General features: G+C 60.1%; 1 protein-coding gene across 1 annotated transcript in view; it reads left to right on the top strand.

Moving 5' to 3' along the window:
* Window positions 1-17033, top strand: part of CASKIN2 (CASK interacting protein 2) — a 34713-nt gene that overhangs the window by 341 nt on the left and 17339 nt on the right. The window contains exon 2 of the mRNA XM_074847329.1: window positions 2140-2853. Within this exon, the coding sequence (XP_074703430.1) occupies window positions 2760-2853 (94 nt within the window). The 5' untranslated portion in view covers window positions 2140-2759. The remainder of the gene's footprint in view (window positions 1-2139; window positions 2854-17033) is intronic.

Genomic DNA, 17033 nt, shown 5'->3' with positions numbered 1-17033 from the left:
TTGGGGCGGGGGGAGACGGAGGCGCGACCGGTGCCCCCCCCTCGCTGCCCGCCCGCCCGGCCTCCCCCCGCCGCGGGCAGCGCGGGGCTTCCCGGGGCCTCCCGGGGGAGGATGGGGGGGAGCTTCCCCCGCCCGCCCCTCCGGGACCCAGCCTGGGTGCCTACTGCTCTTTCGCATCTTTCCTTCTCCACTTACGTAATTGGTTTGTTTTTGTTTTTGTTTTTCTTCTCTCCCTCCTTTTTCCCGGCGCTGCTGTTGGCTGCGGGAATGTTTGGGATACTTCGGTTCTCCAGGTGGATTCCTGGGCTGGAAGCTCAGCTCTGCTCGGGTGGGAGGGATGTTTGCTGTTGCTTTTCCAGCTTTTTGCATTTCTCGACTTCTACCTTCGCTGCTGCTCCTCTCTCGAGAGGCTGAAGAGGTGGAGATCGGTATTTGGAACTCTCTTGAGTTACTCGCTGAGCCTGGTGTGCTCCGGGAGAGGTAGAGCAGCAGCACGGGGCTGTTTTCTAAGTGAGGCCGTGCAGACTTTTTAAATAAATGAATAAGTAGCCTCAGCGCCCTCACACTCACTTTTTGTGAGCGCTTTTGAAGAGCAGCATGAAGTTGAACGCGGTGCAGAGGGTTAAATGAAATAGTTTTGAAGACCAGTGCAAGGCAGGAGGTTTCAGGAGGGGATTTGTTTGTGACAAGAGGTTAGTCTGAGTCAAGCGGCTGAAACTTTGCTCTAACGTAGATTAAGCTGGTGTGGGCACCCCAGGATGTGGGGAGGTGACAGCTGACCCTGGCGGGCACTGGCCTCGGTGCCTGGTACCAAGCCCCCAGGCAGCCCCAGTGCTGGGGGGCTCCTCGGCTGAACAAACTGTGGGACCCAGGGGAGCAACAATGCGGGGAGACCCCAGCCTGGTGTGGGAACCTTAGCATCCCCTCATCCCAGAAGCTAAGCCAGCACCGGAGCATCACCTCCCCGGCTGCCCTGTGGCACCCTGGGGAGGGCTGGAGCACGGGGGGAGCCCACGGGGGGTCCGTGCTCGTGGGCAGCTGCAGCTTCCAGCTTTACTGTGGGTGGGCTGAGCGACACTGTGCCATGGGATGCCCCGTCTGGTTTTGCCTCCCCCAATCCAGGCAGGACCCATCTTCCCGCTGTTGCCTTCTCTCCCCCATGGTTTCCATCCCCAAAACAGTGACCTCGATTGCTCGGAGGAAGCGACACCCGCTATTACATAAACGGCTGAGGCGAGCGCGATGGGAAGGGAGATGGTACGCCTGAGCCATGGCTGGGGGAACCAGAGCTGAGTCCCGCCTGGCCCAGCTCAGCACAGGGGGAGTTGCAGGGTGATCTGGCGATGGCCTTGCAGCTGGCACAGCGTGTGCTCCCTGCTCTCCTGCGCACACGCTCCTCCCCAGGCATCGGAGCAGCCTGCCAGATGCATGGCCCTGAACCAGGAGGGATTTTCTCGCCACCCAGTTTAGGCAGCCCGAGTGCAGCGGGAGAGCACGGGGTTGGGAGGTGTGAACCATTGCTGTGGGACCCCGTGCCCTCTCCGGAGTACCCTACCTGACCGGGACATGGGCTTGATCCTGTTCTCCTGAGCATGGTTGTGCTGCTGAATTACACCCAGCTCCTCACTTAGGCTAGAGAGAGCTCATGCACTGGTTAAAGAGCATCTTGGGTCCCAGGGCACTGAGCTTCACTGGGTAATTCAGAGGGCGAGGGTTCATCCCTGCACGGGAGGGGAGGAGTGCCAGGCAGGCTGACCCACTCCTGTGGGCTACAGAGGACTTGGACTGAACCTCCCCAGCTCCATCCCTTGGGCGCTGCCACTGGGAAGGGAGAGGGAAGATGCTGCGGTGCTCTGAGCCCCATGTGCTGCCTTCAGGGAGGGGATGGCATGTGTGATGCTGGGGGGACGGGGAAGGAGCTTTGCCACCATCCTGCTCCTTAGCCACCTCCCCAACAGCACCCTCAGGAGGTTTCCTCCACAGGTTTTTCCCTCTCTGTTTAACATGAGGATGAGCCAAGTCCCGCCAGGACTAAATATAGTCAAAGTATTCGTTCTTCGGCGTGGATACAAAAGCTGTCGCGACGGAGCCGGGAGGTAAATGGCCTTCGAGGGCTGACTCTGCTCTTCCCCTCCACAGGTCCCGGGCTGCCGTGCCGGGGCTCGGCCGTGCGTGGGGCTCCCCAGCGTGGCTGCAGCGCTGTCGCCAAGAGGAATGCCGAAACGAAGGGGCTAATGAGCACCAGAGAGGGAGGATCTATAACTTCCAGATGGCGACGAGCCCATAATCCCTTTGGGAAGAATTAGGGACTCATCAGCGCAGCAGAGCCTGGCGAGGGGAGCAAAGCACAACACCTCCAGCTCTGGGAGTGCTGTGAGAGGCCGAGGGCATCCCGATGCCGACTGCACTGGCCACCCTGCCCCGAGCCGCCTGGCTTTGTCTCACAGAGCCCTGGTGCTGCCGGGAGCCCGTCCTCGAGCACTGAACTATTTCTCGTTTTAATTGATCGCATGTTCTCCAACCAAACCCCATCCGGGTCCTGCTCCTCCCGACTCAGAAAGGGACTTCTGCCCTTAACAGAGAGACTTCTTCCTTCTGGTTTTTATGTCCCGTGGGATTGTAAAGCATCTTTCTTACTGGATTTCATCTCCCATCAAAGTGTGTTTTGAGGAATTACAGGCTTATTCCTATGGCTTTATAAACCACCGGGATCCGAGGGTCTCTGCCTTCCGTGCTGCCGCTGCTCCCACCCGTCTGCGATGGGGCGAGAGCAGGAGCTGATTCAGGCCGTGAAGAATGGGGACGTACCCAGCGTGCAGAAACTGGTGGCCAAGATCAAGGCGTCCAAGAGCAGTGAGTACCCATGTGCAGAGCTGTGGGCTCCCTCTCCCCGGCTGGGCACCGCTACCTGTCCCGGGGCATGAGTCCCAGCAGCAGGCTCAGGGCCATCCAAGCCGGGGTGCAAGTGGTGGCTCTGAACCCCCAGCCCATGAGTTAAGCCGTGCCTGGAGGCGGGAGCACAAGCAGCCCATGTGGATGAATGACCAGGCTGTAAGCGATCCTCCCGGCCGGGCTGGGGTTCCCCTCGGGCTGGGGGCCAGGGACACTGAAGTGTTGGCCACTGAGCGGGGCGGGGGGGGCGAAGGGAAACAGCAGTGGCAGGGGGACGCTGCTACAAAGGGTCTTTAGCAATTGCCGTTCACTCCCGGCTGTATTTATCTTGTGAAAAATTATCATCCCAGCCAGTCGACTGGAACCAATCGTCAAGCCTTGAATTTCAGTCTGGTAATGTTTAACCCTTCAGCAGGGTTGTTTTCTTGCATGTGCTCCCGGAAAGGTCAGCATCAAGCATGTCTCAGAGCAAGCAGCGGGCTCACGGGGGTCCCCGAGGGCACTGGGGTCCTGCAGGCACCGCACGGCGTCTGGAGGAGATGGGGAGGGTGGAAAGGTGGAGGAGCAGATCGTGGCCAGTGCCACAGTGCCCTTGTAGAGAGCTGAGCTCCTGGTCGCTTCTTGAGAACTACCAGGAGAAGGAAATTAGGAAAAGTAAATAAAAGGGCTCTTGGTGTGGTGTGTGGCCAGGGGAAGGCGCATGGTGACTGCCCGGGCTGCGGGAGCTGCTCTGGGATGGGGGTGCAGGACCCCCTGCCAGGGCTGCTCGTCATGGGGGGTCTTGTGGGTGTGTGTGGGAAAACTGGAGGGGGAGAAAACTGTCCTGGGGAGGAAGAGGGAAAACTCAGGCAGGAGAAGAAGCTTTAATGCTTCTTGGGAGTGGCTCAGGGGGCAGAGACTGGTGCTGAGAAACATGAGTTAGGCTGAGGATTATGAATGTGAGAAGGGGATTGACTCCCCTGGGTCAGCAACTGGAAAGCTTTGACTGGGGCCAAAACTGAAATTCCCTGCCAGGCCTGCAGGAGGGCTGGGGGCCACCTCCTCCCCAGAACAAGGGGTGCCTGGTGCCCCCTGCCTGGGTGAAGGGACCGGGTACTATTGCCTCTGCGCTCATATGGGGTCCCTGAGCTGGAGCAAGAAAGGTTTGCCTGCGCAGGCAGGTCGAAGGACACCCCCAAGGCAATAAATAACGTCAAGACGTGAGCGTCCCGCCGGCTGACACAGCCCCATTCCCCTGAGCTGGTGTCCCGTGGCTGGACAGTGTGGGCAGGCTGGGGTGCCTGTGGCTCTCCTCCTCCTGCACACCCAGAGGGGTGAAGTTACACTTGTTTTCTCCAGTCCCCTCCAGTAACTCTCTCCCAGTTAAACCCCATCTGCGTTTTCTCTCTGGCGTCTTCCCCTCCCTTCAGCCGTGGGGCACCCACGTGAACATATGTGTTTAACTCCCCCGCTGCAGTGGTGTCAGCAGCTCCCTCTGTTTATTTTCATTTTATTTCTTTAGAAGGACGGGGGGGGGGGCAAAAAGCCTGGACCCGTGCTGCAAGCTCTTGGTGGGGCTCCTGTGCCGGACCCGCTGTGGGGACTTGCCTGGTCCCAGAGGTTCATCCCCAGCACAGAGGGCATCTCTGCTCCCCATCCCTTATGGTTCCCTCTCGCCAAAGCCATGTGAGCCGAGCGTTTGCCTCTCATTAAAACGCCTTTTCCATATGACAGGCTGAGATGCTGATTTTCTTTTTTTAAATTTTTTTTTTTAACAAAATCCCTCTAAGAGTCCTTCTGCTGTCTCAGTGGATTGGGAGCTCGGTCGCTGTGATCAGCCCTCTGGGGCTTCCTGTGCCTAAAAAAGTCATCGCACGTAAGCAAAAATCAAGCGCCAGTCCCGGCAGCGGGAACTTCAGGGACACGTTGTTTAATATTCACCGTGCACAGCCCTCCTCCCCGCGTAAGCGCTGCCGTACAAGTGGGTCACAGCACCTATTATTATAAGGCGGTGGGGCGGGCAGGGAGAAAGTTTTGGGAGCAGGAGCGGGAGGGGAAGGGCGGGTGAGGGCGGGCGTCCTGCCTGCGGGAAGGGGACGCTGGGACGACGCCGTGGTCACTTCTGCAGCCAGGGAGGGGGTCTCCTCCAGGAGAGCCGGGCTGCTCCTGCTGAGCCGGCCACACTTTGCTGAGGTTCCCCGGCACAGCAATAGAAAAGTCCCGCTTTTTAATTTCCTTCTCTCTCTCCCTCTCCCCTCCCCTCTGCGTCGGAGCGCTGCAGAGTTTAATTGAAATTGTTAAACGACCCGTCACGGCTTTGGCCTTTCTCCCTGGCGATCAATCACGTCCCCGGGCTGGCCGCGCTCGCCAACAATGCGCCAGTTGGCCGGGCTGGGGCGGCTGCCGCAGCACGGAGGGGCTGGAGCTCCCAGGGGAGGCGAGAGACAGAGCCCCCCCAGGCCGACGCTCTCATCCCTGGGAAGGGGCGATGGCTCCTGGAGCTGGATGGTGCCCGCCAAGGTTTGGGTGTCCCCATCCCTGGACATGCAGGGCTAAGGGGTAGGGGATGAGGGGACGCTGGCGGGGGTGTGATGCCCCTATGATAGCCGGGGGGACTGGAGAAGCCATGGAGGGTGACAGGAGCTGGACTTGCTGTTTGTCTTCCTCAAGGGAGTGGTGAAGGTTTTGTTTAAACGTGCGCAAAGTGCAAAGAAAGGGCGGCAGCTGAGCAAACTGGCGTTAAACTCTCAAGGACAGGGAGTGAAGCCCTGCCGGGGTTCAGCTGCTGCCTCGGGGAGGTTCAGCTGGCTTCCGCCAACCACTTGCCCCATTTCACCAGTGACTTGCCCCATTACACCAGCTACGTTGGGGCTTTCCAGACCTTGGATATATCAAGGACAGGGGTGGGTGCCTGGGACTTGGCTGTGTCTGGGCTGTGACCTAGCAAGTTGTTAAACACTAGCAAAGCTTGCAGGGAGTCTTGGCTTTATCCCCATGCCAGGGTTGGTGCCCCTCACTGCTACGTCCTGGCAGCACAAAGCAGAGCAAGGGTTTCCCAAGAGCAGTGCTGACCCTCAGATGCTGCTGTCGTCCATCCAGCTGGGCAGGAGAGGGACGGTGCTGCTCCACGTGCTGCGAGACTGCAGCAGGCAGATGTGGGATAACTCACTCTCTCCCTCCCCCTTAAATTTCCTCCTAATCCCTAGTAGCTATATCAGCTTAAGCCCCGAAGCGTGAGGTTTAATACCTCTCCTGTGATTTGTTAGCCTTTGCCACCAGCACTCTGTGTCCCTGTCCTCTGCAGAAACACTCGCCCTCCCTTCGTGTCCTGCCGGGCTTTTTCCTTTTTGTGGTGGCAGTGGGTCCATAGTTTTGGGAAAAGGAGTTGCTCCTTTTTGCAGTTTGGGGGTTGTTTTGCAATGATGTTGGATGTGCCTTTGTGCCAGCCAGCAAGCCCAGCATGCCATCCCCTCTCACCAGGGAGGACCGTACTCCTCTTTGCTGCTACTTGCAGGAGAGGTTTGTCCTGAGCCTGGGGTGCTCCAGCTGCTCTACGTGGTCTGGCTGTGGGGAAGAGCCAGGACTGGCCTCAGGCACGATCCTTATCATTTCAGGCTCTGTTACACCCGATGGCTTTCCCTGCTGGCAGTGGTGCAGGGATGTCTGGGCACCCTGCCCGCTCTGGTCCTGCCCCAGGCAGCTGGACCCAGCTCTGCCACTGAGCCCAAGTGTGGCCCTGGCCACGTCCCTTGAAGCCCAAGTTTTGAGGATGAGTTCCCAAGCGTCCTTGGCTGTGTCCTCCCCTCCTCTTCCCCATGTGCTGTAGGTCTGACGGGCTGGACCGGCTCCACAGCCGCACGCCGACTTGGAAAGGCCGTGGGCACGCCTGCAGAGAGACGCCGAGAAACTCTGCCGAAACGGGCAAAACTCCCTCTTCTGCCGAGACTGAGCCAGGAGTGGGGCGAGGCACCGTGCCCAGGGGAGCCCGGCTGGCGGTGGCCCTGTGCCGGGGACCCCACCGCCCCGCAGCCTGCCGAAACCTGCTTTTGAACCAGCCCACGGTGGGTGGGAGGGGGAGAAAAGAGGCTTCAAAGGCTCCGACGAGCTCAGCGGCTGTGGGGATGGATGGTGGCAGGGCTGCAGCTGTGCGGCACTGGGGGCTCTATCCCTCCCTCCTCCTCCTGTGACTCCTGGCCTCCCCGGGATGGGGGTCTTCTCTGGTAGCCTGGTGTTTGCTTGGTGGGTTTTCGCCTCTGCATCCTGGTTGTCCCAGCTCACGGCAGAGTCTAGCCCCCTTTTTTCCGCCTCTCTCCCCAGCAAGGAAAAGCCCCACACGGGCAGCGGTGGCGAAAGGAGTGAACCGGCGGTTGCTTTTCAAAGCTGGCCTCTAATGGGTGTTGTGTTTGGAAGGGGGCCCAGCTGCCACCGGTGTGCCCGGAGCTGGGGAAAGCGTCACCGCACCGAGCACGAGAGATAAGGCACGAGCAAACAGCGTCTCACAGGGAGACGGAGGAGGCTGTGCTGGGCATCGCCTGGCCCAGCGGGCACGGCCTCCTTGGGGCATCCAGCTCCATGCCCCTCTGCACCCCATCTCCCCATGTTCACAAGTCCACATCTGCCCCTGTCCCAGGTCTGTGTTACTGTCCCCAGCCTTCGAAAACCTGTTGGCAGGGCAGCCTGTGGCTCCTTGCTGTCAGCCTGGGCCACCTGCAGCTGCCTTTTCCCTGCCTGAGTAAAAGAGTGGGGGGAAAAAGTTAATTCTGGGGAAGGGGATGAGTGTGGCGTCTGTCAGGGCTGCTCCAGTCCATGCTGCTGTCCCCTGGGGACAGCTGGGCAGCACTGGGGTATCCCAGGGACTTGCTGTCCCTCAGGGGAGTGCAGAGATCCCTCAGGGCCATGCTGGCAGCCATCCCCAGTGTCGGTGTTGCTGGCGGGAGGCAGGAGGGGGATTTCCATCCTTCGGGCACTTCCCAGTGACTCAGCCCAGACCAGGGGGCTCAGCTCCCCCATCCCGAGGGCTGTGGAGGCCATTTTGGCTGTCTGACCCAGAAACGCGGGATGATTTGGATGACGACAGCTCGAAGGCAGACAGGGAAGGCAGCGCTGAGCCGTGGGACGGCGTGTGCCCGGCTGCTGGCGGCACATGGGCACCGTAACGGGGACGGTGCTCCCCAGGGCTGCGCCCAGGCAGGGCAGGAGGGGACACAGCAAGGACGCTGCTGGCACGGGCGTCCCATCCTCTGGCTGGGCCAGGGACATACTGAGGGTACAGGGCTAGTTGCAGGCAGGAGGGAGCTGGTGGATAAAAACTTTCTGGGTGGCAGTGACCTGTGCAAAAAGGCAGTCAGCCCTGTGGGTTTGGGGATGCAGTGTGCACTGCTGGGACTCCCTGGCTTTCTACTGTACGGGAGAGGAACTGCTTTTAGGTGAAAACATCATCATGCTCTTCCTCCTCCTCCTTCTTCCCCCACAGGGCTGCTGAGCCCAAAGATCTTGCTGCGACCTAGAAAGGGGTTGCAACACTGTCCCTGTTTAGGACAAGTGGCTCCCTGTGGGCCACGACAGCATCACCAGCATCACTCCTGCCACGTCTCCATCAGGATCCTGATGCTGCAGGAAGGTTTCCCTGGGAATGGGGGAGTGAATTATTGAGTCCCAGTGGCAATCAGCAGTATCTCCCGTGGAAGATGGTTTCCAGCCAGGCGGGAGCGTGCAGTAGCGCCCCGGCAAGAGTTAAAAGAGGGGCTGGATGCCGTGCGTGTGTGTGTGCATGCACGCGCCCTGCTTTGTTTTTAAAAGCGCCTCGGCTGGCCTGGCCCCCCGCCAGACCCGGGGCCCGCCGCTGGCAAAAACTCCGGCAAAGGAGTATGAAAGGGGCAGAAACTAAATAACAATAAACCACCTTTTTCTGGCTGCTCTAGCAAGCAAGGGGGTGGGGAGGAGCTGCGAGCGCTTCGGCTCCCCCAAATCCCATCTTGACTTCCCCAAAGAATCGTGCCTGGCATGGAGAGGGAGGGACCTGCTTGAACCTTGGGGCTGCAACATCGCCCAGGCCTTGCCGAGGTGTCCCGGTGACTCACAGACCTGTCTGGAGATGCCCAAACTGCTTGGAAATGGCTCTGCCAGGATGATCTTTACCCTCCTGGGGAAGGGGTGGACACCCTCATCCATCCCTCGCTCCTGCGGGATGCCCGGGGCTGCGGCAGCCTGTGCCGGGGGGTAGGAGCGCAGGCACCCCCAGCTGTTTGCAACCCCAGGGAGAAAGGCTGGAGCTGCGACTGAGCACAGCTTCGATGGTGAGATAAGGGAGCAGGGAAAACCTGCGCGCGCAGCAGGTATGCAGCTCCCGCAGCATCCCAGGCCTGGTGCAACACGTCCGGCTGCGCTTCCGCCAAGCCCTGCCAGCACCAGCGTGCCGCTCCCCCGCCGGGCCCCAGCCAAGGCTGTGCAGAGAGCGTGCGGCCCCCGGCGCTGCCGCCGTGCTTGGACCCCCACCCCGGCCTCCCCCGGGTGCCATCCCGGGAGTCGGAGCCTGTATCGGCCGACCCGGGTGGGCAGCTGTGCCATGAGGGGTGAAAACTCCCGGGGTTTCGTAACACCGTTCTCGTCCGTGGGCACGGCTGGTTGTGTAAGGCACCGTGTCTGCTTGCAAAGGGAGTTGGCGAGCACGGCGGGGCCGTTGGGTGCCCGGCACAGAGGTGCTGCCGCCAACAGGGCTGGCTCAGGCTCTCCCACCCGCTTTGCCCCCTTGCAGCATCGGTCCCAGGGTCTGGCTGGCTCTCAGCCCTTGTTGCCCCCCTCAAGCAGCCCATCTTGGGGCATTGTCTTGTTTGTTTGCCAGGACGGGCATGGATAAGCCTGAAGGGGGTTTTCTATTTGGACCCAAATTGGTTGCAAATAGCAACTGGGAGATGTGGATTGGGAGCCCCATGGACCTTCCCCTCCCATGGGCGTCCTCTCTCCCTGGGCAGGACACCCAACTCACAGCCTGAGTGACCCCTCAGGGATCTCCCCGGATGTGTCCCCACCACGGCAAGGCCACGTGAGCACTGCTTGCCTCATCAGCCTCCAAAAAGGGCCAGAGTCCTCCCTGGCGGCTAATCATTGCCTACGTGGGGGACACGGGTGCACGGTGAGCCCGGCCAGCACAGCCACAGCACTGGGGATTGCTCTGGGCTGCAGCCCAGGCTGCTCTGGTCAGCCTGAAGCACCTCAGGTTTGATTTTGTTGGGCTGATGTGCGTGGGAAAGGCTCCATGAGCCCTCCTGGTGTCCCTAAATGAGCACCCGCTAATCCTGCTGGGTTAAAAAGGAAGGAGACACTCCTCCTTGCAGGGGAAGAGGAGCTGCCTCTGACCCTGCTCTGTGCAGTGCAGGTGAGCGCCTCTGCTCAGCACCCCACCAGGGACATCCCGGGCACTGGGACAGGGACCGGCATGTGGCCATCAGCCCCCTGAGCCCCGACGTGTGGCCAGCCATGTGCTGGGAAGGGACATGCAGCTTCCAGGACTGGTTTGCTCTCCCAGTGCTTTCCCGGCAGGGTTGGCACGGCTTGGAAAGCCGTTTGCCAGGGGGCCTGGGTATGAGGCAACCTACCGTGATTCCCTGGCCAGGGTGGGGGATGTGGGGTGCTGCAGGAGGGGTGGCACGGTGCAAGAAGGGGTGCCTTTTCCTATGAAAAGGAGCTGAAGGAGGTGAGATGACCCTTTTCCTCCCTGTGCGTACCCCTCTTTCTCCCCACCGCCCCCCCGGGATGCTGCAAGGCAGCAGGCGGGGGTTTCTGTGCTCAGCTCCCACGTCCTGCCTCCGCCGCCAACTCGGGCTTGCCGGGGCCGTTCCCGACACGCACCCGCCGCGCTGGAAAGGCGTAAACAGATCGGGTTGCCGGCAGGGGTCCAGGGAGCGGGCAGGCCTTGGCTTGCATCCCACCACTGCTCGGTCGGGCCGGGGTGTGGGGAGCACCGAGGCAGCAGGATGGGATGGAGGGGGCCGACCTGACAGCAGGGTCCCCGCAGGTGGCAGGGTCCCTGTGGGAAGCTGGGCACAACCTTGGTTTGGTGAGGGGCTGGGAATGCTGCCCTTGCATCAGTTTACCTCTGGTGCTAAGGTGGGCCTGCTCTTTAGGGGTTCAGAGGTGTTGATGTGCTGCCCCCAAACCCCCTTCCCCATCCCTGCGTGGGAAGCTGTCGACTGGAGCTCATCCCGCGGATGGGTCCTCAGACCCAACCCCCCCTTATCCATTGCAATTGTATTCTGATGCCTTTGACCTTGCTGTAAATCAGCCCTTGTCCCTCTCACGGTACATGGGGGGATGAGGCTGCTCTGTGTCACCCTTGTCCCCAGCTGGTCCCCGAGCAGCTGCCAGCCGGCTCCGGCGCCCGGGCTGGGCGATGGGAGGAACCCACTGCCCTCCCTGCCGGCCCCAGAGCAGCTGGGACAAGGGGAGAGGGGCAGGAACGTGAGGCCTGAAATAACTCGGCAGCTGCCGAGGCCCCCACAGGGATGGCAAGATGGGTGCAGGATCTGGTGCAGGTTCCTGCTTCCACCACGGGGATGGGGAGATGCCTCTCCTGGGACATACAGCATCACCGGCTGCTGAGTGCGTTTATCGGTGATTGCTGCTTCCAGCTAGGGACATGCAGGGTGGTGCAGGGCATCATGGTGATATAGCTGTCATGTCCCTCCCTTGTCCCCTGCAGATGGGATCCCGCTGCAGACCGGGGTTCTGGGGGAATCCTTCACTGCCGCAGCTGGATGAAAACATCCCGCTCCAGCCAAGGCACGAGAAAAGTGCCACCTGCCAGATGCTCTGCTGAATTTTGGCAACGACTTCTCCCACTTCATGGCATTGCCCGGCAAGCCGGAAACCCAGGCGGGCAGCTGGAGGGTCTGACCTGGCTGGCAAAGAGCCCTCACACTGGGCACAGGCAAAGCCGCGCTGCCCTCCCCAGCCTTGGCAGGGAACGGAGAGAGCAGCGGTGGGTTCGTCTTGCTCAGGTGGCTTGTCCCAGGCAGGAGAGAGCTTGGCCTGTGCCCGCTGGGAACAGACCCATCCCTCTCGCCGTTGGCAGCAGCGTGGAGCAGCCAGGCTGTTCCCACTTGCTTTGGTAGGGGATGGGAGCAGCAAAGAGAGACAGGTGCCCTCTGCACCCTTGCTGTTGCCTGAGAGGGGATTTGGAGAGGGATCCCTCCCACCCCTCATGGCTTGGGAGTGCCGAGCAGCTGCTGCTGGGTGAGATCCTCTTGCTCTTCCCCGATGCAGATGCCACGAATGGCTGCACCACTACAGCATCTGCGGGAGCAGTGGCCCGGCCAGCATCCCCTGGGACCAGTAGGAGCTGGAGGCCACGTTTTGTCTCTGCCCAAGAGGGAAGGAAATGATTTCCTCAAGCTGCTCGGATCCGGGCTGCAATTCAGACAGAGCCGGATAGCCCGCGCATTGTTTGCTGGAAGACAACCGTAGGAAGCAAAGAGCCTCTCGTTTCAGTTTGGTAATAGAGGGTAGAGCCAGCAGCCCCCCAGGAGTGGAAATCCTTGGTTCGTAGGGAGGAAAACGCTGTCCCCAGGCAGCGTCTGCCCTGTCCCCGCACAGACTGGGCTGTGTGCATCCTGGGAGACCCTGCTGGCACGTCTCTGAGCGGGGCTGGTGGCAGCACCGGTTCGCAGGGTCAGAGTTGAGGAAAGGCATCCGCAAGGTATTTTTAACTGCCTGTGACTCCAAACCTCGGCTGCGCAGCCGCCAGCAGCGGTCTGAGGTTAGTCCTCGGCTGCTGACGATTGATTGCCCACGGACTGGTGGTAGGAGGAGGGGGGGCTTTGAGGAAAATTAGGTTCCCGGTCACTGGGGCTTTGGGAAGGAGTGACAGCACTTGAACCATCGACCTTCTGAGTGACCTCGAGCGAACGGCTTCACCTCCCGGTGCCTCCCCTCCCATCCTGTGTGTGCCTTGCCTAGATTAGAGCATCCAGGGTGGGGACAGCCGCTCTGTCCGCCCCAGCAGTGCCTGCTCCGGGCACACAGCAGCTTCCCTGGGGCCAAAGGGGGAGAATGTTGCAGGATTTCCAGCCACCACATTGTCGTGTGCTTCAAGTACCGGCTGCACCGGCTGCAGCAGCTCCCAGAAACTGGCTGCCACGTGCGGGCACCAGGCTGGCAGTGATGGGGACAGGGGGCTGTAGGGCTATGGCAGCCCCATACCCCAGCCCCAACCTTTGCTGCCACCCCCGGGAGCTGCATGATTTGCTGCAGCCATCCAAGCTACAGCGGAGGGCTGGATCCTTGTTTCATTTCCTTGAGCTCATGGGGTTTTGCTGGCCACTCTGGGCTGCTCTAATTTTTATCTGGGGCTCATTGTTAGAACCATAAAATAAATAGCTACGTGCTCCTCTTGAGCGTCAAAACCCTCCAGGTGTAGGTGGGTTGCTGCGTCCCTGCCCGCCCTCCCTAATTAACTGTTGCTCAGCAAATCCAGACTTACTGACCTGCCCTAATCTTCCCGGGCAAGGCAAGCCCTTTGGCTGCTGGCGCCTGCCGCTCGCCTCTCATGTCCCCCCAGACCTCTCATGTCCCCCATGAGCTTGTATCATGTTCACAGCCCTGGCCGCACAATGGAAGATGGTACCCCGGGAAGCGACATCCCCCTGTGCAGGGCTGCCGAGGTTGTTTTCCTCACCGGCAGCTCCCTCCCTGCCCGTGCTCACACTGCTCTCACCGTCCCCCTGCATCCTGCTTCCCCTCTTTCTTCCTCCCATTGACTGTCTGCCGGTCGGATTATTTTTCCCCAGATGCTGTAGTCTGCAATTTTCCCAGGTTGAATCTGCCTGGGTTTGTTCTCTTAATCTCTCTAAGTCCCTTTTGTGTTATTTCTGCCCTCATCAATCAGTTGAGCATCCTCCACAGATTATATTAATGCACTATTTGCTTGGTGTCGCATTAACGAGAACACTGAGGGTGTCTGTGGGTGCAGCCCCTCTGCCTGGGTGCCTGGGGGGCACTAGAGCCCTGCAGCCCCTTTCCCGGCTCCCAGGAGAACCAGTTGAAACCAGTATGGAACGAGTTGAACAGGAGCCAAGGTGTGTTGTTGATGCTGGACCAGATGCCTTGCTGATCCTCGTGTCCTGCAGCCCACGGGTGGCTCTTCGCCCCGCAGCGTGCCCGGTGATGCACCGTGAGTGCAGGCACAGCTTGTGCTTGGCCGCCGGCCCCCACCGCTATCGCCCCATCTCTTCCCGCTCGGGAGGTGTCCTGTCTTTTCGGAAGGATGGGGGAAATGGAAAAGGCTCCACCTCTTCCCTGGGCAAATACAGCTCCTCTGAGTTCATATCCTGGAGAGCGGAATAGCCAGGTCCCAGCAGGGACGGTGACTTCACCTCCCGGTAACGCGTTTCCCTGGCCAGCTGGGAAAGGAGCCCTTGTATCTCTGAAGGAGCCGCCTGGCTTCCCCCACCCAAAGCCTTTCCCAGCTGTTTCCATCCTGGCCAGGGCTGGGGGATGCGATTTTGGCTCTGTGGGGAAGGGGTGTTACCGCTTCCCCTTGCTGGGGGAGCTGGGCTGGGGTGCATCGCTTTGGAGTAGGCAGCCTGTGTGAACCCCCAGATTATTGTGGGGAAGGGGAGCAAGTGCTGTTCATCCCACCATGCAGCTGAGATCCTTCCGGGGGCCTGAAACTCAAAGCAGGAGCAGTGTTTGGCTTTTGCAAGGGGTGAATCCAGCCCCAAAGGATTCCTGTGATGCTGTTCCCCCCTTAGCAATTGCTCCTTCTATCCCTGCTGTGGCCATCAACCCTCAGGGGCAAGAGCTGCACCTTCTTCCCAGCTGCGTGGATGGGAACGGGGTTTCCGACTCTGCTTTTCCTTTCATTGTTCTGGGAGCCTTCGCATTGAACAAGCTGCCTGTTTTTTCCTGCATTGCTTGTGGGGGGGAAGCAGTGGGGGGAAATTGGGGGTCTGGCCAGGGGTCCTGGGGTGGCTGGGCTGGGGGTGGGCAATCAATGTCTGTGCTGTGCAGGGATGCTGCCCCTGCTCCCTCCTGCTGCCAACCTCTTTAAAAAACTTAATTGTTGGATTTTCCCTGAGAAGAAGGCTCCCACCCTTTCCCAAAGAAGAAAAAAGGCTCCAGTTGACTCCATGTTTCTGCTGCCATGTCCCCAGATCCTTCCCTTTGTCTGTCATGGATCCCCAGCCCAGCCCAGGGAGGAGGGCAGATGCCTTGGACCTCTCAAACTCCTCTGCCATTGCCTGCCTTCACCATCATCCACCATCTTATCTGAACATGTTGTAGGACAGAAGAGCTTAGAGAAGGAGAAAGCAGAGATGAGGAGGGAGGCAGAGCTGCCAGAGGAGGCTCAGACGTGCCATCGGCAGAGACAACTTGGTGGCAGGGATGGCTTGGGTTCTGCGTGGCTGTAAGCCCTAAGATTTGGGGCTCAAGCCAGAGGTAGATGGTGGAGTCTGTTGTTAGAGACAAGCAGTCTGTGTTTTGGCATGGGGATGCTCACAGCACAGGGATGCTGCGTCCAGCCCTCGGGGTGCTGTGAGGAGCTGCTGGGAGTTCAGCTCCCAGCAGGTTGCTGCACTTGCTGGGGTAATTCCAGCTGGACCCAAGCTGCCAAAACCAGGAGCAGGGCTTGGGTGTGACAGCCGTCGCGCAGCCTGGGCAGCGTCAAAGCAGGCAGAGCCCTGGCCAGGTCTGGTGTGTCTCGCACCTGGGTTTGGTAGGATTCTCAAGGACTGAAGACACCAATTATTCTCAAGGAGTTGCCAGACACTGGTGCAGGGAAGGATAAAGGGCTCACTGCCGTGTCACGCTCTCCCATCACTGCTGTTTGCCCTGTGTTGATGGGAATCTACCTCCCTGATTGCAGCCTCCCTGTCCCTGCCAGTTAACCCAGTGGCTTTGCCCCAGTTGGACCCACCCTGCAGTGCCTGGCTTGGTGGAGGACCTGTTTGTCAGCGTTGGTAGGGAGCCCGTTTGCAGGGACGCTGCGAAGCCTCGAGCCCTGGCACGCGCCATTTGCGGGCAGGAGAGCACCCGTGGCATTTGGACACCCGTGGCGTTTGGATACCTGTGGCCTTTGGATGCAGGGGTGGGTGCTCAGCTGAGTATCTCAGGTGGCAGCACCCTGTCAGCCAAATTCACCCACCATAACCACAGGGGAAACAGGGGGGGCCCTGCCTGCCCGGGGAGCTGGGCACAGCGCTGGGCCCGGTGTTTGGGGTGCGGGCTGGTGGCTGTGGCAGGCAGCCGGGGTCAGGAGCCCTTGGCTCTCATCCAACCTCCGTCCCAAGCTTGCTGGGCAACTTCGGTTGAGTTTCTTAATGTCTCTGTGGCCAAGCTCCTTCCCTATCGAAGCGGGCAAATCTCTTCTGAACTTATTGGGAAACTGCACCTGAAGCAGCCGGTTTGCCAGGAGGCTGCGCCGGGAGGAGCCGGGTGCGGGTGGCCGCAGTGGACGTGCCTGTGGACGGAGGAGAGACGGGGAAGGGCGATTCCTGCAGAAGAGAGATGAACGTCACCTCTTTGGGTCGCAATTTTGGGCAAGACATCAAGTGTCTCCTGAACCCTGGCAGGAACCCCCTGTACACTGAGGCCACCTCAGGCCGTCAGCACAGGTCGAGGCGGGCAGGGCAGGTTGGGTGAAGCTGCCACCTCCTGCCACCTCCACCTCCAGCCCCAGGAGGCTGCCACCACCATCAGAGATGGCTGGTGCTCTGCAGGATCACAGCTGATGAGCTCCTCCAGCTGGTTTATTTGCTTAGTGGCAACAGTCCTCAGGTGGATTTTATTTTCCCAAGAGGGTATGTGTGCATGTATTTGGTGTGCCAAGAGCACACCAGCCTCCTCCCACTGCCCGGGGCAGCAGGACAGTGTTCCTGCAGTGCCCAGACAAAGCATCCCTGCATGTAGGGTACCCATGGCCAGCAGTACAGGGATGCTCAGGCTGGATGTTGAGGGATGCTCATGATACAGGGATGCTCAGACCCGTAGTGCAGGGAGGCTCATGGCACAGGGATACCTGCAGTGGTGCAGGGATGCGATTCCCCAGGGCAAGGGGAAGGGACGAGGGTCTGTGACACAGGACCAGCAGAAAGGTGTGGTTTTTCAAGGCATCTCTGGCAAGGTGGGTCTCCAGTTATAGGTCTGTCTGTCCCGCACAGAGACAG

Source organism: Strix aluco, chromosome 21 (genome assembly GCF_031877795.1).
Source record: "Strix aluco isolate bStrAlu1 chromosome 21, bStrAlu1.hap1, whole genome shotgun sequence".
Lineage (NCBI taxonomy): Eukaryota > Metazoa > Chordata > Aves > Strigiformes > Strigidae > Strix > Strix aluco.
This window is presented reverse-complemented; position numbering and strand designations above follow the sequence as displayed.